This window comes from Blennius ocellaris (assembly GCF_963422515.1).
Source record: "Blennius ocellaris genome assembly, chromosome: 14".
In the NCBI taxonomy this organism is placed as follows: domain Eukaryota; kingdom Metazoa; phylum Chordata; class Actinopteri; order Blenniiformes; family Blenniidae; genus Blennius; species Blennius ocellaris.
The window spans coordinates 14,116,185-14,138,022 of NC_137663.1; the positions used below are offsets into that span (position 1 = coordinate 14,116,185).

Here is a 21,838-nt window from a genome sequence, read left to right on the forward strand (position 1 = left end):
GTTATTTTGTTATTATTGTCCTGGTTATTTTCTTATTGTCTAACGTACTGTCTGATTGGTTGGGGGGGGGGGGGGGCATTCTTTCTGTGTTTTATATTTCTTTGTGCATAAAAACAATACAATGTGTTAAAAAAAATAACCACAAATACTGATATCTATCACAAGGGGCAGTATATCAGGATTCATTTCCAGGGAAGAAACTGATTTAATAAGAAATAAAAAGACAACAAGCCTGTGAATATATTAATTAAAACACATTTTTTGACTGGCGTTATAGTGATTAAGTAAAATCCTTATTGGCTACTCATAATACGCTTGATTTGAGATGGATGGTATAATCTGGTTCCCAGGATGAAAGGTAATAATAACAAAACAATAACCTTTTTAAAAAAAATAAAAAAAATAAAAGTAACTGCTTGCTGTTGTTTTGTTTCAGTAAGTCTAGAAATCATAACATTGGTCACTTGTCCAGGGGTGTATCCTGCTTATAACCCACTGTGAACTCCAGCCATCTCAAGTTGGATTAAGCAGTTTGGAAAATGGACGGATGGAAGTCATAACAGAAGTGTGAGGAAACAGAACAGCAGGGAGCAACAATACATGAAGCCAATAGATCAGTAATGCAGAAATGAAGGGTAGTCGTGATTACAAAATAGCCTTAAAGTTGCATCATTATATCCTGAAGGTGTGAAAACGTGCATGCTGAAGGTTGGAAAAATCTTGTGTTGAGAGGCAATAAATAGGCCTTTGACTACAGAAATAACTTGGTGGATAAGAATTAGCCTTAGTGGGGCAAATGAGGCCAGATTGAACCCTCTTGTAGGCCAGTATTGGCTCATGGGTTTCAAGTTTGACACTACTGTTTCAGTGGGAGTGAAAGATGGGAAGCTGAACTGGAGGTGAAAGCAATAAAGATGCTGGAATTAAAAATAAATAGTCCAAAGGTCGAGAGGTTTAGAGATAAAGGTGGACAGGCTGAAACATTGAATTCATGCCACAGAAGACAATGAAGTATGGGGATGGAAGCATCATGATTTGGGGATACTTTTCTTACTGTGGTATGGGGCCTATGCCAGGGGACATGTTTCAGTTTGCAAAATACTTGAAGCAGTCATGTTGCATTATGCTGAAGTGGAAAAGACATTGTGGGCATTTCAACAAGACAATGACCACAAACACACTAGTAAACGAGCAGCATCTTGGTTCCAGGCCAACAAAATGTAAGTTTTGGTGTGGCCAGTCTAATGCCTGGCCTTTAACGTGATGGGAAAGTTGTGGAGGGACAAAATGCTGTTGGGCAAAATTGTGGAATTACTCTGAGTTGGAATAACTGTTCACAATTTGACTCCGTGCAACACAGATGTAGATTTAGTGAATGCTAAATTCTAAAGACTCCTCACACAGTCCTGAATCAAACAGTATTTTCTCACTGAGGGGAGTGCTAACCACTGCAGTGTTAGTATGTAAAACAGCATCCAAAGAACACAATTCAAGCAACTGAAATTTATATTTTATTCACAGGCAAATAAACAACTAAAACAAGTCGTGTGGAAGCAGAGCACGCTGCTTCGCTCATGTAATCATCAGGGCTGATTTTGTGACAGGAGAGGCAGGGAACAAACAACCATATCATTTTCCTTGAAGACTGTTCACAGACGAGTGGATTTCAAGTCTTTGCTCATGTGCAGTTTTTGTTCATTTGGTACAGATGGAAATGAGGGTCTGTGTGAGGAGTGAAGGTGCTCAAGCATTTTTTTCTTCTTCTGTTCTTGTACAGGCAGCCAGAGTGAATATGGTGTCAGATTTATGTTTTCCAAAAAGTACTCCATGTCTACAAATTCTTACTTGGGACAAATGAGGCATTTAAAATCCTGCCAGCGTGCAACAGTCTTTGAGCTGACAAATAAAGCACCTAATTTCAGCTTCTGTCTTGTGCTGATAGGTGCGTGAACAAACTTTTCTATACAATATTCACAATATTTACAAAGTCTGCGAGGTTTTTATATCCAGTCACGGCAGCGACTGAACTCTTTCTGGGAATCCCGGAGAGGTGACAAACACTACACTACGTAGACAAAACAATCGCTTGCGTCTTTGTCTATGACTTGACTTCCAGGAGAGGTTTGATATCTTTGATGCCGTGTTCTGCTGCCACATGGATGATGTGGTCCAATGCGTTCATGCGGCCCAACATCCTCACAACTTCCCGGACTTGCTCCCTGTTGGCAGACATAAGACACGTTACAAGAAGTACCGAAAAAAAACAAACAAACGTCAACGCACTGACTTGCTATGATGCAATTTGATCAACAAATCTGACTGCAAACCACTTGAAAGCACCTTCAGTGCTAATCCAGCAGATGGGGCTATAAATAAATGTTTCTAAAAAGCTTTGACGAGCCCCTTACTTAGAAGTGCGGCGTTCAACATCAGGTGCGCCCAAGCTGCTGCGGTGCAAGGAGTTGGCCACGTGAGTGAGGTAGCGGCAGAACGGTTCCAGCTGGGGCAATGTCTGCTGGCCCTTCAGTCCAGAGAACCACTGCGCTGGCAAATATTCCGCCACCTGAAAGAGGTACGATGAGGAAGAAATGGCTTTTAACAGAGTGAACAGTTGTGTTTGAAAAAAAAAAATAAAAAAAGATAAAATCAATTACATATCTTTGACTAAAGGTATCAGCTATAACATATCTGGAAACAAAGTATGCAAACTGTATTTTATTCACCATTTCAACTTCAAATGAACACAAATCCAAATAAATATCTGTGTATTCTTCTCGTTAAACAAGTTCAAATGGAAGTTTCCATGTTCCAGTTGTGATAATAGCAGCTTGTCATGTAGACAAAACTGCTGCATGAATGAAGCACGTTTACTCTACATGGATGTTGTCAATATAAACAGTGTGACGTAAAGACGCGACAACTTCACATGGCTTGTAATGTGACCAGTTGCTGTCAGGTTTTATAGAAAAAAAAAAAGATATTTATCAGGGCATAAAGTCTGAGATAAAAGCACATATCACCTGTTAAAACTGTAATCGATAAGAACAAATAAAAACTCCACACAAGAGTTTATTCCAAATAACAAAACTATAAACTAAACAAACGTTGAGGGCTTGTCTTACCTTTTGGCACTTATGGACGTTCTCTTCCTCTGTATCGGTAGTCTGCAGTGCAGAAAGGATGTATCGATTGAGAGTGCTGTCCAACGCCAGGTCCCTCAAACAGGAGGTGGATAAGACGCCTTCGAACTGCAGGATGTTTCCCAGCAACTATGTAAATAAAAACAACAATCCAAAAAACAGAGTAGAGGCTGAATGGTACTCGACTTTAATATACAACATACATTCCATACATGAGGTCCAACGGTATACTGAATTACTGTTACAAGCTGCGGTACAAACGACATGATGTTTACAAGCTTGTAAGCATCCTGCACAATTCAGGTGCATTACAGAGACGAGGCATCTCACTTTTAGGGTGTACTGCCTCCATTTTCTGCACTGGTACTGTTGTCTTGAACATGGAAACTAGCACCCCTGGAATAACTTTGCAGTACTGCAACTAATAGATAACATTTCTGTGGTTGGTAATTATACAATAACACCAAAAAGATAGAAAAGACTGCGGTCTGAAAAGACAGTTGTGGGTTGTACAGAGTAATTAAAGCCTCTTTCTAAGGAGCACTGATCTACAGTTTGGGAACAGTTCAACAAATCAAGTTTGAACCTTGCAAAGCGATACCATCTATGAGAACAATCAGGACTTCTATTTGAATATGTGCACTAAATTTCCTCCTGTGGGATGAGTCAAGTCTTGTCATATAATTTTTTGAATGGCTGAAGGAATATTTGGACAAAAGAAAAGGTCTTATGTACATACCTTTACACAGGTCCAGAACTGCCTTTGGTAGAACAGGTAGGGACCACTATTCTTGTTGTCCAGCACACTAAATAAAAACAATGAAAAATACAATTATAGTTTTAAAGATTTTCTTTTTGGACCGACTGACTTTAAAACTGGGCGTTTAGACAAGTGTCCAACATACGTTTTGGGGTAGAGGGGAAGGAAAATGTCTTCATCCAGTGTTCGCCTTATCCGGAAGACAATTGATTTCAATAGTTCCTGAGAGAGGAAAATGGAGGTTAGTGGTGCTAAAGTGCACATGATAGCCAAGGTGTTTGTCAGAGGGAATACGTGATGTGCAAAAAAGGTAGAGGGAGAAGGCAAGAGTGAGCCGTACCTGTGTATATCGGTTGTCCCCATGCAGCACAGTGGGATAGCTTTTCATCAGCCTTTGAATGAAGCCCACCAGCCTGGATGTCTGACTGCTTGACAGCGGGTCCCACACTTGCTCTGCCAGCTCTGCCACATACGCAGACAAAAACACATGAATACACACGACATATTCAACACTGACCTCTCTTTCGCGGTGTGCCGGGTGCTGCTGTGCGGCGTTCCACTACCTGTCAGTTTAGAGAGGATGACCTTTTCGACGATGGCAGGCAACAAGCTGATGTCCGCGTCGCCTTTCTGCAGCGTGCTGTGCTCGTCAAAGCCGTAAAACAACAGTGACTCAAACCAGAGCATGTACTCAAAGTTTGCACACTGCGTCTGCATAGAAAATAAAGACAAAATATATATATATATATATTTTTGGGGAATTTGATGTGTTTTGTTGGGTTTTTGTGAAGACAAAAAAAGCAGGTCTGAAAACACAGAAAATTCACCTCAAGAGGGTTCCACGTTATAAGCTGCAGACGAACTAAAGGGTTAAATAGCTTAGGCAGGCAGAGGCCGATGTAAGCTTCTCTGTAGCAGTCAGCGTAGGTTCTCCTCCACACTTCAAAATGGGATTTGATGCAGTCCAGTGAATGGAAGTCATCCACCACGTCCTCGAACACTTTCTTACAATCTCTGATGATGCGATCTGGAAGTCGATGAAAACATTTAATGAAGCCTGAGCTGCAGAACGAGTCTTCATATTGTGATTTTTTTTTTTTTTTTGCAAGGTTATCGGTGAATCACCTTTCTCCACGTTGAAGCTGGTGATGTCCGTCGAGGTTTCCTCATCATCAGACGATAAGCCCTCGTTATGCTCTGCCCTCCTTCCATTCTGCTCTCTCGCCTGGCGTCGCCGTGTCCTACATCCACACAAACATTAAAGTAACTTAAGCTTGTAACCAAAATGATTTACCTGGTTTTGAAGTTGCATGGCCATTCAATCTTCAAACTACAGAAATCAATGCTTTTTCTTTCTTTCTTTAATGTATATATTCACGACTGAAAGCAGATGTGTGTTAAGATTTAAGGCACGTTTCTGTTTTGAACAAAAACCAACTACAGGGATGACCGCGCTGGCCGACAGGTGAGCTCTTACCGTCGCGCTTCCCTCTCAGCTATCCTTCTCTGACGACTGTGCTCTTGGTATGCTGCGCGGTCTCGACCAAATGAGTCTAGATTAGGAGCCATGACAGCTTTATCTGCAAGAGACAGGAGCAATGTTAGAACCAGTAATGAAAAGCTAAGGTCAACCCTACCCCTAATTCCTATTCAAAGATATGTTATAAGTTATAACATATCTGACATAGGCTATGTTTTGTACATATGTTATGTAATAACATGTTATATGTGATAAATATGTTCAAAGACTATAACAAAGCTTAAATAGACTCGAAGATATTGATGAATTACCACAAACCATGTTCGTTGCAAATATTTTCATTGTCTAGTTACTTACCTGACTGCAACTTCAAATGTTACAGTGGCAGCGCAAGACGACTAACAGATAATTTTTTTTGTCTTAGTCACTCATTGCTCAAGTTGAGTTACAACCGTCCAGCTGACTGCGAGAGTCAGCCGTCAAAGAGAAGCCGAAAGAGCTCCTCCAATGAAAACATGGCCCACATGCTCACTCGTTCAAAATCACACTTAAGCCTTAAAACATACTCATGGGGAGGGGGGATGTAATTGGGGTACACGTGATACAAAACCACACACACGCACGCACACAGACAGAGAACTAACGAGGCCGTTCAAATAAATCATAAAAACCTTCAAGATGGACTGACTTGAAAGGCTTGCAAACTCCGACGATTCATCTTTAATATCATCCTGTCTTCTCTGGACAAGGCGACAGGCCCGTTGCCTTAGTAACTGGTGCATGGCAGCCTCCAGCTCCAGGACAGCAGGCACCTGAAAGATATGATGCTTTCTGTGACCTCTGACCCTTCAAAAAGTGGGACTCCGAGCCAGAGGGACGTCCTGCTGGAAGGATGAAGAGAGCATAATACGCTACACAACACTGGAACCAAAATACCATTGTGTCAGGTAAAAACCTTTTATCTCTCAACTATATTTCCTTTGAGGAAGCTTGAATATTGTGGCTTTTGTTTGTGTTTTTCAGCTTGAGGCTAAAAACCATTGACAAACCATTTTATAAGATTTCTGTGGAGTGAATGAATCAGATGCTAAAGTTTTTACCCAACACTGTCAATTTAAGGTTCCAGTCGTGTTTACGCTGTATATTGGGACTAGAGACTAAGCCATGCTGACAGTAATTGGTTAGAGGCCAGTTTTAATCACAATGGTTTTTAGTTTTTTTTTTTGAGGAAACATGTTGGGAGCTGGCAGCAGTCCTCTCCTGAGCCCATGCATCTGCTGCAGGATCAAGAATCGATTATTGTTGGGACATGCACTCAGTAGCTAGGTAGGGTTCACGAAAAGAAAAAGAAAAGCAAAAAAAAGTGCATATTAACAAACTGGTATCATCTTAGTCGGAACAGTTACATATATATATATACTTAGCCAAGAAACTAAATCCACTTCTCCAAACACCATGAATAGATTAGTAACTGCTTTGAGTTATTCCATCAGTAACAGTCGACATGAAGTGTCTTGAAGCAGCTTTTGTCTGTACTCGTTTCCAAAATTATATTTGAGAGCAGATCAAAGTTTTTCTCCTGATCATGATGAGCAACTATGAAGCAACAAAAGTGTCCTTCCGTACTAGGTTACTGACAACATCAATGACTGTATTGTCAAAATAATTCCGGAATATAAGTGTTATTAAACGTATTCCCGTAAAATGTACATAAAGTCGTAGGATAATACAGACACAATACATCAAACAGCTAATCAGACTGTAGATGAATTCTCCCTTACCTTTTCACTGAAACACTCAAGCAAGTCTCCAACATACCCTCGCATCTCTTGCAAGAATTTATATTGATCTGCATTGTCACTGGATGAGCCCTCCAGCTGCTGAATAGTACTCTCAGAAGCAGAAAGGTCTTCTTTGATCTCTTTGTACCGCTTGGCGTTTGCGTCGTAGCCTGCGTGCATTTGGCCAAGCCTATAAAACACATGACATACAGGGAGAAAAGGGAACGCCAACTTAGAATGGACTGAGAAAACCGAGCTCGTCTGATTTTAATCACCGACACTGTAAGCAGAGTAGCACTAGCTTTGCAGTGCATCTACAACAGTTAAACGAATACAGAGGCGTCAGTGTTGCCTCTCTGGCCGTTAGATGTGTCTGTAGCGTTGCTGGGTCTTCAGGACCACAGCACACAAGAGACGGCAGCGGCTGAGCTGAGGACTGAAATTAGACGTTGCTGCAGTTTTCTACTGAACCTACCTATCCTGCAGGCGTTTCTTTACCAAATCAATGGATATTGGGGTTAGATCACTAATTGTTGCACCGTAGTGAACAGAGCCGTTGTCGGCATGCCCGGGTGGTTTGCCAGTCTGAGGAGCCACGGCGGTGTAGGCGAACGGCATGCTGTAGGAAGGGCCATACGGCTGCGTCTCATAGCTGTTCTGGTAGTAGACGGTGTTTTCCTCTGGCTGGCTGCTTTGGACCTATTCGGGAAGAAAAGGGTTAACAATTAATGATTTTCCTAGAACTACGGGCACGGATGTTGTCCAACTACCAGGTCAGTACGATTTACGAGTAATAGCACGGGCAACTGATTTAATCCAGCAATAACTTCTAAAGATGTCAGAATGTGACGATTTTTTACCAATTTCCAAATTGTGTTATCAGAGCAACAGTAGAAACTAAAAAGCCATTCAGTAGCTAACAAGCAAATGTTTGGCATATATAATTCAGGTGGAATCAAAAGCACTTTAACTCCTCCAGCAATCATTTTTATTGGCTGTTTCAGATGTGCGACCACAGTAACGGTGATCTGTTTGAGTCCAATTCAAAAGAATCTTACCTGGGGTATGCTGATTCCTTTTCTTATCTGCTCCTGCTCCCAGCGGCTCACCTCTTCATCCTGACCAGTATCCAATGCCTCGTCATCACTACCCTCGATACCTGTACACATACAAACTATGTTTTTAAAAAGATGAATGACTGAAAAGTAAGATATATTTGACAATTGTCCACACACCGGCTGTCGCACCTGGAAGAATTGTTACACAGACAAATGAGGATTTAGGCAATTAATGAGTCAGTAATATATTGCAAAAATAACTTCTTAATATCCATCTATTGACCTCTCGATTCAAAGATCACCACAGCAGATTATCTGCCACCATGTGACTCCCATTGACAAGACAACAATATAAGAAACAATAAAATCTGTGAAATCGATTAGTACAGCACCTATCTCTTCAGCGATCTTCTGTCTCTGGCTTTTGTTTTTAACTCCACTGAAACGGATCCTCTTCTCTTCTTCATCTTCGTCATCGCTGACATCTTGGTCTTCCCGAACCAGCCGTTTCTTGGGAGTCTCTGTTTCAATGAGCGGGGTTTCACCTCCCAGCTCTCTGGCCAGTTGCCTGCGTTTCCTGGCGGCATGTATGAACGCTGCATCAGGAATCTCCCCTAGAGAAAGGAAATAAAGCTTTGACCATGTACTAAAACGTCAACAAGGGGAAATAGTGTTGTAAGCAATGGCATGAGTGTGCAGCATAGAAGAATCAACACATTATGACAGGAAGAACTGGCTGACTGACTGACGGAGGTCCAGCTTGTCGGGTCTGTACCTGGTCTCAAGCTGCCCAGGGAGGACAGTGTGTTGAATGTTGCGCCGCTGTTGTTGTGCCTGGAGAGTTGACTTTGGGGCTGAGCACCTTGACCTTTGGCATCCTCCTCCTGTTCATCAGCACTGTCCACCTCCATTTCTTCCTCGCCGTGGTCACTCCCAGCTCTGCTGGTAACTTCCTCTTTAATTGTAACCACAGGCTGCAGAGGGCCATCTGTGGGGAAAGACAAAACTTTTACCGATTTGCAATAAATACATAAAAAAAAAAAACCTTTCACAGTACATTACATTGTCGCAAAGTAGCTAAGACAAAGGTGCCAGCAGGAAATAGTGCAACAAGATGTTGATTTTGTTAAATGCAAACGATTCCCAATTCCTGGATAATGGAGCATTTACTCAAAATTTCCTCCTTTCCGATGGTGCTGTTGCAAATATTACCTTAAGCTTTCAAATCATTTGGAGCAAAAAGAGCAACCTTCTACAGTATGAATACTGTTTTAATACAAACGTATATGGAAACTGTCAGATATTGCACAATCAAAAGGTATGCCTGATAAATGATACATGTGCATACTTTTTAGACCTCATTGTCAGCAATAGCATGTGGAATACACTGGAAATAAACCTTTTTCTATTAAAAATTACCAGTAACCATTACCGTATTGGAGTTTGTATGCAATTTAACACAAGTGAAATGGGATGTCTCTGTTCAACCTTAAAACCTTTCTAGATGAGTAACTACCCCAGCAATGTGATTGGGGCTATTTAACGCTTCATTAACGCACCTGGCTTGATCTCCTGTTTGACATATCCACCCTTCTCCAGATCCTCCTTGTATTCTTTCTTGAGCTGTTTGACGATCTTCTTGCTGTAGTTGGATTTCTTCACTCTGAACACCTCGGATCCTTCTGTTTACACACATGGCAGGAAAGAAAAGTCAGCCTGAAGCACTGTGAGTAGCGCTCAATACATTACATGTCAGTAAAATAGATTATCTAACGTGAAGTGTGTGGATTCATCCCTCGTTATTCTTGAATCAAACGATTTTGCAGAATTGCACGTTAGCCACTTTAGCACTGCGTTAGCTACCAAGTTACCTTCGTCATCGTCAAAACTCAGCAGACTGGCTTTCGTAGGTCCTGGCAATAACGGGACTTCTTTACTCTTCTTTTCCTTCTTGATGGACCGAATGCTGCTCGGGCTGGACAGGAATCCGTTGCTCTGATAGTTGTCGGCGCTAAAGCTGCTAACGGAGGTCTCCATGAACGGGATTTCCACCACAGGCCCGAACGAGGTGAGCGGCAGCGGCTGCTGCGGCCCCCCAACCTCCTGCTCGTCCTCGTCCGACTCATTCCTCCGCCGAATGTTGGCTCGTTTCGCCTTCTTGAACATCGTGTCTGTCTTCTCGTTGGAACAATAGATATCGTGAATGGAAGCAGTTTTAAAACAGAAGCAGAAAGAGATTACAGCCACACTCGATGCCAGCCATTTTCTGCCACAGCCACCACATCTTCTTCTACTGGTTCGACAGAAGAAACGCAACGTGGATGTTTTACTGCCCCCTACTGTTTATTTATCGTATAACGTTTTTAGTTTTTTTTGTTTTTTTGTATATTAGATATAATAGTATATCAGTGAAATGCTTTTGGTAAAGTTTCATTTCAGTGGTGTGTTTCAGTGGCAGGCTTGTAAACCTTTCATCTTTATCACTCTGACTAAATCTCTTGCGTTTTGTGTCGCATAATATTGTTAGAAATAGCGGAGCTTTTACTGTACGTGCGCGACTGTTACGTGCGCCGTGCGGGGAGCGCATATTGTCAGCGTTACAGTATAAAATAAAGAGATCCCGAAATTCCCCAGAACCATCGCTGAAAGATCGAGCTCCCCCACAACACACAAAAAAAAAATCTGTGTCCTCAACTGTAAGTAGCTCATAATTCATTACTTCCAACTGTTTAAAGTAAATATGCATTTCATCCCTCACCAATTACTGAGATACCAGCATTTCTTCTCAAACATGTGTGTGATGCACACACCGAAATTAACATTGTTATTTAAAGTACAAACAATATATAAAAATTGCTCACACGTTTCTCATTTAAACTCGAACAAATCACAAAAACTTGAAAGAACTTAAACTGAAAAAAAAAAAAATATATATATATATATAAACGATGTTTTTAAACATTTACTGATTACAAATGTTTCAGTCCTGACTTTCTACACACAACAGTGTTTTATCTCTGAGCCCAGCTCTTTGATGCAGAGTTCACAAGTCAACACAACATCATCATGCAACACAGAAAAAAAATCCCATCTGGGCTGGGATGTGCATGAAACACACAAAACCAAAGCAAACAAAAAACAAACAGCAGATTTTACCCTGGAATGAACTCTTTGTGTGGGGGGAACATTTTGACATGTGCATGGATCGAGGACAGTGGATTAGATGCAACAGTACATGCCTCAAATCTCATTCCAAACTGAAGTCAAAGCTGAGTAGTCCTGAAAATCAGAGCAGCACCCAAAATATTGGCAGTATCGCCGCTGAAAACACCATGACACATACATCTGAAATTCAATGTCTAATTTGCAGGCTTTTTAGAGAAATTCTTATCCTCAAAATCACACCCGGACTCACTGCATCGGTTGATCTACATCTGTGTCAACATTTGGAATTGAAATCTCACTTCTTTTTGCTGATTGGGCCAAATCTGTCAGACTATAGCACTTATTCTCTTTCTTTTGTGGTTTTTCAGCACGGATTAGTCACAGTCGTACATTGACCAACACACTGGAGGCTGTACATTAATATTAGTGGTAATTTTCCCTGCATGGTTTAGATGTTTGGTGTGGCCTCTGTGACATCTTCAAGAAAGGCTTTATGTTATTCTAACAGACATTTTGGTGTAAATGTTTAACTATGTGCTTGAATGCCAATGATATATTTAGTTAATCTTCAAAGATTTGTCTTAGGGTTTTAATGAATAAGACATAATATTGGAATAGTCTTTATCATCCTCCACATTTTCAAGGGCTTTTGTGTATGGTCTTCAGTTCCTGAGTCACTGTGTGCTGATGACTACATTGGCATCATGTGGAGCTTCCCTTTTTTAATAGCTGGTCTCAATGTTGTTTTATTCATAAATAACACTGTCTGTCAGCCCCACTATTCTCTGGACACTGCCATTCATTCACATGCATTTTGAAGCAGTATTCAAGTTGGACTTTTTTTTTTCTTTTATAAGTGACCTAATTAGAAATCTTGATTCAGAAACGTGTGTTGTCACCCAAGTGGCATGTAATCTATTTGGTGTATGGATGTTTTGAATCACAGTCAATCACTGGCCCACGTGATGACCTGATCCAGAGCTCTTTGAATTTAGTATGAAAGAGAGGTAATAGAAAAAAAGAACTGCAGAAGATGAAAGAGCCTGCATATGCACCCCTAAAATTTCACCTGAATGCAACAGTACGTATGGTGGCGTGTTAAACACATCATGGACCGTGGAAGAGTTGAAAGGAATGTATCTCTGGCTTGATTGGAGCAGATAATATGTATTCTAGACTCAGACAATGTTCACTTCCTTTTAATAAATGCCAGACATGTGAGGTGCTGTTAGTGAGGGTCATTACCGAGCCATTACGGAGAGACAGTGTAGTCAACGCTGCGGCAGTGATAATAACTGCTGAAATTAAAGTGTCACTACAGCCGGAACCGGAGTGATATGTTGTGATTAATTAACAACAAGATGACCCTTTGCCATTTAAATGATAATTGGCGATAAATATCTTCCCATTATTGGAAGCATTTCAGTTCTAACATCCTTGAGTCCCTTTTTTTGTTGCATACATATTTGTCGTAAAGTATGCGGCATTTGTGCACGAGTGTGTGTGTGTGTGTGTGTGTGTTTGTGTGTGTGAGAGAGCGAGATTGGGGGATAGAGCTTGGGTGTTCGAGTTGAACAATAATTTAATATAACAAATAAACATGTTTCCTTTGTTGTCAAATATGATCACGGTGATAGGTTAACATAAAATAGAATTGATTGCGAGCAACTCTTAAGGAGCTTAACAAACACACACCTTTAAAGAGATTTTTTTTTATTTACAAGTACAATTTGTATGCATTAATGTATTTGGAATCAAATAGTTCTTGCTCTAATGTTATTCATCTATCTACAATATGACTTTTCTCATGGAGGGGAAAAAGCATGAAATAAGCAGATTGTTAAAATTTGAGATTTAATCCAGGTAGAGGTGAAGGATAGTAAATCCCAGAATGAAAAAGAGACTTGGTGAATGTGGAGATGAGATATGTTCGTTTTGAGGAATTATATGTTTCCTCGTACAGCGGACTTCTGTTGGTGTTTATGTTGTTTTACGTTACACTGGTGCAGAATCACATCAGAATAGTGCTATTTTGTTCTTTCTTTGCAGAAAATGTAGATGCATCCAACCATAATTATGGACCTTTTGCTGACACTTTGGGCCATTGCATCCATATTTGACTAGACTAGAAACCTCCCTCAAACTGCATTGAGAATTTTAACGATCCTCCCAATTGAGTTGCCCTTATTGCAGCCTGCTGTTGTGAAATACTACATCAAAAGTAGTTATGCCACTTTGTCCCAGTTTATATTTTTCCTGGGCAAGAAGCCTCTTGCCTCAGGGCCCCCAGTGGGTCTGATCGAAACAGGTTGGAAAAGACAAAATGACCAGTGTTTGGTTAAAAACCAAAAAGAAAGGTGGACTCTGAAATCCAAATCGATTGGCTTTGTGTGCTAAAAGCATGCAGGAACATGAATTTCATCCGGGGCACCACTTGAGGGCACTGAAGCTGCTTGTAACAGAAAAGCTGTGTTTCGGATGTGGCCAAGGTATGCTCCCAGTTCACTTATGTATAAATGCTAATGAAATACAATGACATTTCCTGATACACTGAATGTATCTGAAACCAGCCAGGATGAATATAGATGACATCAATAACAGGATACTCTGAGGTTCATAACGCTCATCAAGTCATTCCTCTCATCTTGAGATAGAAGCAGTTGCTGTGTGGCTATCCCTCCCAATTATTTATATAAAAAGGGAAACAAATCAATCCGTGCGAGAGCATTGCTTGTTTAGTGGTTGTTTGTGATCAGGAGGCTGTGATAAAACAAAGCAGAACATGGCCATATCCTTTAAGTAGTGGTCCCATGCGAAATTGCTCCCCTGGGATGGAGGAACTGTAAAAGCAAAGTTATATGAGAGCCAAGGTTTCATTTGCACTGATGGAATAAACATCAAGGTTGACAAGACGAGCATATTAAATACACAAGTGACAGGATGTAACACAGATGGAAAGAGCAAAGAAAGACATGTTGGAAGGACAAGAGGATCATACCCTCCACCTTCACCCGAGGACTCCAGTGAGAGCAAGGCTTTAGATGTTAGTTTGGATATAATTAAAACATCAGAAATTCAGCAATTTTCAAAGCAAACATTGCAACCCTGTCTTGCTACTTTCCTGAATCCAATTCAGGGTTCCTATATTGCGGTGGGAATTAATTTTCTCTGAAGACAGATATCTAATTTTTGGAATTAGGTGTTACACATGTCCCTGCGCTCACAGGCAATAACATCCTTTAAAGGCAGAAGATAAAATATGATACAGGCACACATGTACAAAGCTGCAAAAATAGGACTGCCGTGGATAGCTAATTATACTTATCTCTTACAGGGGATCATAAAGTAATTTCTGTTTAGGCTCTCTGGTTGCTTTGTACGAACAGACAACATTATTTCTCTTCCAGCAGAGGAGGAGAAGGAGGTACAGGTGCAGGTTTGACCATCTAACTCCCAATCACAAGATTTAATCGGATAAGCAACCACTCTGTTACCAGAGTCATAAGCTGTTTGATCACCAGTGAACCTGAAAGTTCACATTCAAAGTGGGCATGGAAACACAGTTTCTGCAAGCAGGAATAGTGTAATGAAGTGTTTGATTGATTTAATCTGGTTTGATGAGTTTTGATTCCCATAATCACTTGTGTGAGTGTTTGAGTGGGATAGTATACATATTTCTTCCTCAGTTTTCCTTGTCTGCATGTCAAATTCTAGAGTTTATTCCTGGTGGCAGCGTGAGTTGATTATAGCCGACTGTTTGTTTTAGGTGCTAAACCAATGTTGATAATGCAGCAGTGACCTCTAACCGCCTCCTTTCCACATTAGAATTGAATTTGACATTACCCCTTGTGCATTTTTCTGCACTTTCCTCCCTTCTCTTCAAGCTGCCACCCATCTACCATTTCTACTCTTTACTCCTGCCATCTTCTAAGCAAAGAAGTTGTTTTTTGTGCTTTAGCAGTGAAGTTAGAAAGGTGGCAGACTTAGGGAAAAAAAAGTATGAGGAAGAAAGTTGTCTCAAAGTACTGTGTCAGCAACATCACCTTTTCTCTCCTCCAACCCTCCTACTCCTTTCTCATCTATCACTCAAGGTAACATCAAAGCCTAATCACTGGGAGACTTAGCCCAAGTTACACATCCTGTCCAGGCAAGAAAACTCTATCAGGACTCTGGCTGCACTCCTACATTCACACGCACATGTACTCCCACACACATATGCACACATCCTAGCCAGCTTTGCATAAATGTATCTCAGAGACTGTCCGTCTCCTGACAACTCTTCTCCCGGTGGCGCTTGGGAGTAGGTACTGGATTTGTACAGAGAATTTAAGTAAACTAGCTCTCCATGATCTATAACCCTTAACAAGGGCGAAGCAGAAGTATCATTTATTAGACTTTGCCGAGAGAATTTCCACATAGCGCCTGCGAACGAGGCTGGAGAAGTTGGTTAAAAAAAAAAGGGGGAGGAGGACATGTTGTGCCTGATTAAAGAGAACACAGAGAGAAAATGATGATGTTTAAGCCCACTTTGAAGCCTCAAACTGGTAAATAAATGATGTGCTCAAGAAGACTCAAGAAATGGCAGTGGTTCCTACACCTACGGCTCAATGCTTAAATATTCATTTCCTGTCATCGTCTCTCTCTCTCTCTCTCTCTCTCACACACACACACACACACACACACACCCGTGTGTGTGTGTTTTAGAGATACATGTTGAATAAGAACGATGTGTTGCTCACAAACTGCTGTCTTTGTATACAAGTAGGCACATATATAAAGAGAAGAGAAGAGAAGAGAAGAGAAGAGAAGAGAAGAGAAGAGAAGAGAAGAGAAGAGAAGAGAAGAGAAGAGAAGAGAAGAGAAGAGAAGAGAAGAGAAGAGAAGAGAAGAGAAGAGAAGAGAAGAGAAGAGAAGAGAAGAGAAGAGAAGAGAAGAGAAGAGAAGAGAGGATTTATTTTCTTCTTAATGATCAACTCAAACATCCTGAAACCCCCTCATCAGTGGACAGCGCAGCGGAGAAGAAGCGAAAGCCCTCAGTGCTTTTCATCAGCTCCTTTACTATTCTTTCATCCCTGCAATGCCCATAATGGTCCCAAGATTAGTGCTGGATGTGTAGCTAAACTTCTCATTTGGCAGAGAGGGAGGGTAAGAAGACTCTTGTTTGAGAGAATTACTGCGGGAAAAATGAAAAGAGAGAATTTTCAATGCGAATGTTTAGAAGATGAAAGGGAAGCTAATTCCAAGAGGAGTTTCAACATTTCTGTATATACTAAAGTAATAAGTATGTTGCTGTACACAATTACACACATATTCAGAAACGTCCACATTTTCAGCGAGAGATGTTCCCACTCAACTCTGGGGAAATCAACAAGGATTGCCTTAAAATGTTCATGATTTCATACAATAGCTTCAAATTAATTTAAGTTTATTGTTCTCTGATTGGCAATCCACAGAATCCCTGAAATAATACAAATCCTCCAGACAGACTCACATGTGGCATTGATGTGCACTTAAAGATAATCCTTTGACTGTAGTTTTGCCAACATTATTTACACAAGTACACACAGACTTTCTTTATATGTCTCCACTCCACTCTTCATCACTGCCTGTTGATTAATCATTGCACCTGACTGCTCGTTAGACCATCTCCTTTAAAACTGCTTGACTTTGTATCGACTTCTTTCTCTCTCGTCTCTTCATTTCTCCATTCTTTTCTTGAGTCGCCTCTCCTCTCTGCCCTCTCATTTCCTAGTCAGCGTATGTTTCAGACAGTCCTTCAGGGGCTTTTTCTTCTGTCAGCCTGAGTACAGATATTTCAGCACCTTGATTTCAGAGTAATTACACGAGGATAAATGATGACTCTCCCTGAATGCATTTCTCCCTTCTCTTCTGTCAACCTATCAGGAAGAGGACCTGGGGCACAGCAATCACTCACTACTACTCTGCAGGCACGAGTCAAAATCTCCCAAAAGTTTACGCGTTAAGACAAAAAGACATTTCTTTCTTGATTGCAGAGTTATTACATAAGGATAAGTCTCTCTGAATGCAATTCCTTCTTTCTGTCAAGGCAACAGGAGAAAAAGACCTGGGGCACAGCAATCACTTGCTAGTGCTCCCAGTGCTCGTACAGCAGGGAGTTACAGTTGTTGAAAAGTTCAAACACATACGCACGCGCACATGCACGTGCGGGAATGCGCCGCACACACACACACACACACACACACACACACACACACACACACACACACACACACACACACACACGATGAAAGAACAAACATGCAAGGGTAAATACATCTATAATAGTAAGCCTCTGATGGCCTAGTGGCAGAGCTAAGGGGAAAACTATTATACTGTATTATATTCGGTAGCACGAAGGTATGTAATGAAGTGTTAAAGTGACCCCAGTGTAACTTTTTTAATCGCATGCATGCTTCTTTCCTGCAACAAACTGTGGCACATTCATCCTGTCATATAGATTCCCACCAGGGAGTTGCCAGGGGCAACCACATTCTGCAGTTTGCCACTGAGCCAGCTCACTAGAATAACTGGGGATTGCTCATAGGTACTTCAATAATAGCTGTGTAGAGGGACAGTTCATTTTTACCTGACCTAGATTTCCTAACCTGGTCCCCACTTTTAATACTGAAATCTTGTACTCAAAGCAAACTTTATTAATCTTTAAGGAGTTTGTTGTTATTTCTCGAGTCATGTGTTTTCAGGTGTCTTAATGTGGTTTCTCGTAACTGGAGAAATTGCACACTTTAGGTTTCGTGATTATTGTTATTCCTTTCACCTTCACATAGTGCTTTTTTTTCTCGATGGCCGAGGGCTTTTTGAAGTCTATTTCTGAGTGTTACAGTTGATGTCCAGCAGGTTAGTAAAACAAACAATCTGGCATTTCAAGAAGGCACGAGACAATTGTGAACAGTGTTTTACTTCATGACAGACACAAAGGATTTTTGATGCAACTTCCAATAAATTCAGAGGGCAAACAACAGGGATACATTTGTAACATCTCCTTTCAGTGGCACATCCAAACTCAGCATGAGCAGAAACCCACTGCTGCCCCAGCAGAAGGCCTCGCACCAGGGCCTTGATTTAATCACTGCCCAGCACAGGGAGAGGCCAAGCAGGCAACAAAGCTGCCCTCCAGCCTTCTATCCTCCTACCATCAATGCTCCCTGTTGGTTGGCCCAGGAGAGGCCATCCCTCAGTCTCCACCCTCTGCCCAGGGTTGTTTGAAGATGAGAGGAACTGTGTGTAAGGGGAGGGATGGCCAAGAGGAGGTGAGGTAGATGAAACCCCGGTTGTTCTCTTTGAACTGCTAATCACTGTGTTTAAAGCTGACCTCGCTTCCTGCCTCTCTTTCTGTGTTTGGCTCATTAAAATATGTACTCTGATAAAGGGTCCAGATGGGAGTTCACCAGGAACCACGCTTCTAACTCAGCCCCAGTGAAAGAAGATGAAATAATAAATAACCAGGTGAGAGATGGGAATGAATCATGGGTACCCAAACAAAAGTTCTTTAATATTGTACATCTACGCTAATTTGCCTTTTCCATTAATTTTCCTCTATAAATAAGGATGAAATCTAACAGCTGTTGTTGAATCTAAATAGCAAGAAAATGTAAAAGAAAGCCTGATGGTGAGATTTTACCACAATGATATATCATGTCTACACAAAACACTTTTTTTTTTCTAACACGATAAGTTAGTACATTCTACTGAAATTTTGCTGTCAGTTAAATCTGTGGTAATTCTGTTGAGCTGGTCTTTTAAAGATGGTATTACAATAGGAGAGAAAAAAGGAGAAAGAGTACAAACTACATTAAAAAAAAACATTAAAAACTGAATGGAAACTGGAAAAAAATACAAATAAAAGGATTGACCAGTTGAAGCTGATTAAGGTTTCTTTCTTTCTTTTCTCCAGGATCACAACAGCAATGCGTAGTCTTGTCTGACTGCACTGCTGTGGGGGGGAAAAACCTTTTTTCTGCCTGGGATTAAATTAGCTTTCTTGTGTGAATCTGGCATCAGATGCTGGTTGCCAGGTGTGAATGAATATCCATGTGTTATGGCGCTTGATTCAATCTGGATGCATCTTCACTGAAGGCACTTGGTCTGAACAAGCCTGTATAGACTACAGGGACCAGGAAGGTTGGGCATGGACGGAGGGCATGATGAGGCGAAGCAGGGAACGAGAGTGGGGTAGTTGGGGATCAATCAATCATCACTCCTGTTGGTTTATATTGACTCTGCAGTCCCACTGGGCTACCACGGTCAATGTGCTTTCAGGCATTTTGCGTGGGTCGATGAAGGAGCGTGCCTGGCTTAACACTCACCTTTTATAGGAATATGCCCGTGTGTGTGTGTGTGGGTCTGTGCACGTGTGTTGGTGTAATATAATAAATTAGATGTTTTTATGCAGTTCACATTGACAGGTATTCATGAAAGTGTGTGGTGAGGAAAAGTGCAGCCATTGATAATAAGTGAATACATGTTTTACAAATTTAAAGCCATAGATCTAATATATCAATGTAGCTATATCACATTGGTGCCATTGGTCATCAGGCTTTGCTGTATGCAGCATGTTGAGCTCTTTTGGTATTTACTGACTTTGCCATCACAATCATCTGGACCATGTCCCTGTACTGTTTTACCAACATGTGAAGATGAGCCGTCTACTCCACATGGCACAGATAGCCACACATTTGCCTAAACGAATATCATAGTAGAACAAAGACTCAGCCAGACTGAACTGCAATTACTGCGGTAATTAAAATATAGATACTCCAAGGCTTGATTGGTTAATTGTACATCAGCATAATCAATGGATTGGAACTCCATAGTTATCAAATTATGGCAGACACAATTTTGAAAAAACAAAACAAAAAACAAAACAGCATTGTTCTTCTGTATTGAGAGTTGCAATGTATTGTGTGCATATAATGGTGAATAACAGCAGTTCTACATAGTATTTGCAAAGTGCAGCCTGCCATCTTCGCAAACAGCCAGAAGGCAGGTATTATTTAATTTTCCTCTTCAATAGTTTATTGAAGGTTTTGGAATATGTGAAGAAACCCAGCATACAGGCACCATTACATACCATAATGTCTGATATTTCAAAGGCACACTACCTCAATTTAAGGCAGGAGGCACTGTAAAATAACTCCACATTGAATTTGTCTGATTCACAGTTATATTTCTGAACAGATTAACACGTCATAATTGGTACTTCCAACTGTGATGATATTATTTGATACTATACTGTGCTGTGTTGCTTTTGGGGGGGTGGATCTTATATGAACGTCACAAGGAAAGTTACAGAAAAACAAAGCAACAACTAAAGAATAGATGTTTCCAGAAGAATGTCACATTACGAAGAAATTTAGGAGATTGATGTGAAAACAGGGTGCCATCTTGAGCTGCTGTGTTTTTCTGATGAGATGAACACTGGGTGGGGTTAAAAAAAACTCTTTGTTAATTGTGTTTCTCCTGGAAATATCTTTTTTGTGTGTTTTTGACTGCTGGAGACAAATTGTTCTCCAGCAGCTTTTTCTTTAAAAACATGTTTTCCTCATCTGTCCATCTTATTACATCAAAAAAACTATCCATACAATAATTTAAAGTGTGGATAATTGTATCATGGTGTAACATGCAACTACAGGGGTCCATACTAACACACACATACATCTGAGTGTGCAATGCATGAATAAACACATGGTACATATGGACCTGTGCACTGTCTCTTCAAACTATATTCACGGATACTATTTTACACCAACCTGGCCATCCATCATCTCAATGGACAGAGATGGACAGGGAAGGAGATGGATGATTGACAGCCAGTGATTTCCTGAGTTGAGGGGCGTTTCTGGTGCTGCAGGTATACCTCTCTGGGGCTTTTTGCTTGTTGGTTCATGGCAGTGAAATTATTTCTTCGCACCAAAATGAAAATATATTCTCACAATATAAATTTAAGCTCGTATCACTTAAATTCTGATTTCCTGAGCATGTTTTAGTTGTATTTTTGTAGGTGATTTCCCCCCCCCCCAAAAAAAACTAAATAAATGCACCCATCCTAAAGGTCAGACGACTTTGCTCAAGGCCTCTTTTTTTCCTAAATGGAAGGACAAATATGAACTAGTCATCTCTTAACAGTGGAACTCTTCTATCAAACCAAGCCTTGAAGTGTTGCATGTATTGCTAATCTTTCACTTCACTGTAAAGTTTGTTTATCTGAAGCTGTATCTCTTTGTATCTCTACAGCAAAGGACTGCAGACTTCATTATAGACCTGTACTTAAACTTCATGTGATATTGACATATGCAAACATTTTATCACAGTTTTTTGTTCCATAATAAAAACTCATGAAATAAAATATTGATCAGTAATTAAACAGATCTTTTGAGACAGAATTGAGTATCCCAAGCGTATTTTGCGGCATCATT

The 21,838-nt window shown here is 40.7% G+C and overlaps 1 protein-coding gene across 1 annotated transcript; it reads right to left on the reverse strand.

Annotated features, from left to right (window-relative positions):
- Positions 1 to 1,498: 1,498 nt before the first annotated feature.
- Positions 1,499 to 10,494, reverse strand: paxbp1 (PAX3 and PAX7 binding protein 1). Its single transcript, XM_080508584.1, has 18 exons — positions 10,091 to 10,494; positions 9,779 to 9,901; positions 8,995 to 9,207; positions 8,612 to 8,833; positions 8,220 to 8,320; positions 7,637 to 7,860; positions 7,162 to 7,351; positions 6,069 to 6,192; positions 5,378 to 5,480; positions 5,026 to 5,141; positions 4,728 to 4,927; positions 4,464 to 4,611; positions 4,241 to 4,362; positions 4,046 to 4,122; positions 3,880 to 3,946; positions 3,123 to 3,269; positions 2,409 to 2,563; positions 1,499 to 2,219 (listed from the first exon to the last, which is right to left on the reverse strand). Exons 1-18 carry the CDS (start codon positions 10,383 to 10,385, stop codon positions 2,099 to 2,101), a joined length of 2,748 nt encoding a protein of 915 aa, XP_080364710.1. The 5' UTR covers positions 10,386 to 10,494; the 3' UTR covers positions 1,499 to 2,098.
- Between the last annotated feature and the right edge of the window lie 11,344 nt (positions 10,495 to 21,838).

Bases quoted from the DNA above. Each gene is read 5' to 3' on its own strand.
- paxbp1 (XM_080508584.1), bottom strand. From the start codon at position 10,385: ATGTTCAAGAAGGCGAAACGAGCCAACATTCGGCGGAGGAATGAGTCG. The intron at 5,481-6,068 runs GTCAGTCCATCT...TGTCTCTTGCAG, and splicing joins GGAGTTTGCAAGCCTTTCAA to ATAAAGCTGTCATGGCTCCT. The intron at 3,270-3,879 runs GTATGTACATAA...TTATTTACATAG, and splicing joins AGTTCTGGACCTGTGTAAAG to TTGCTGGGAAACATCCTGCA.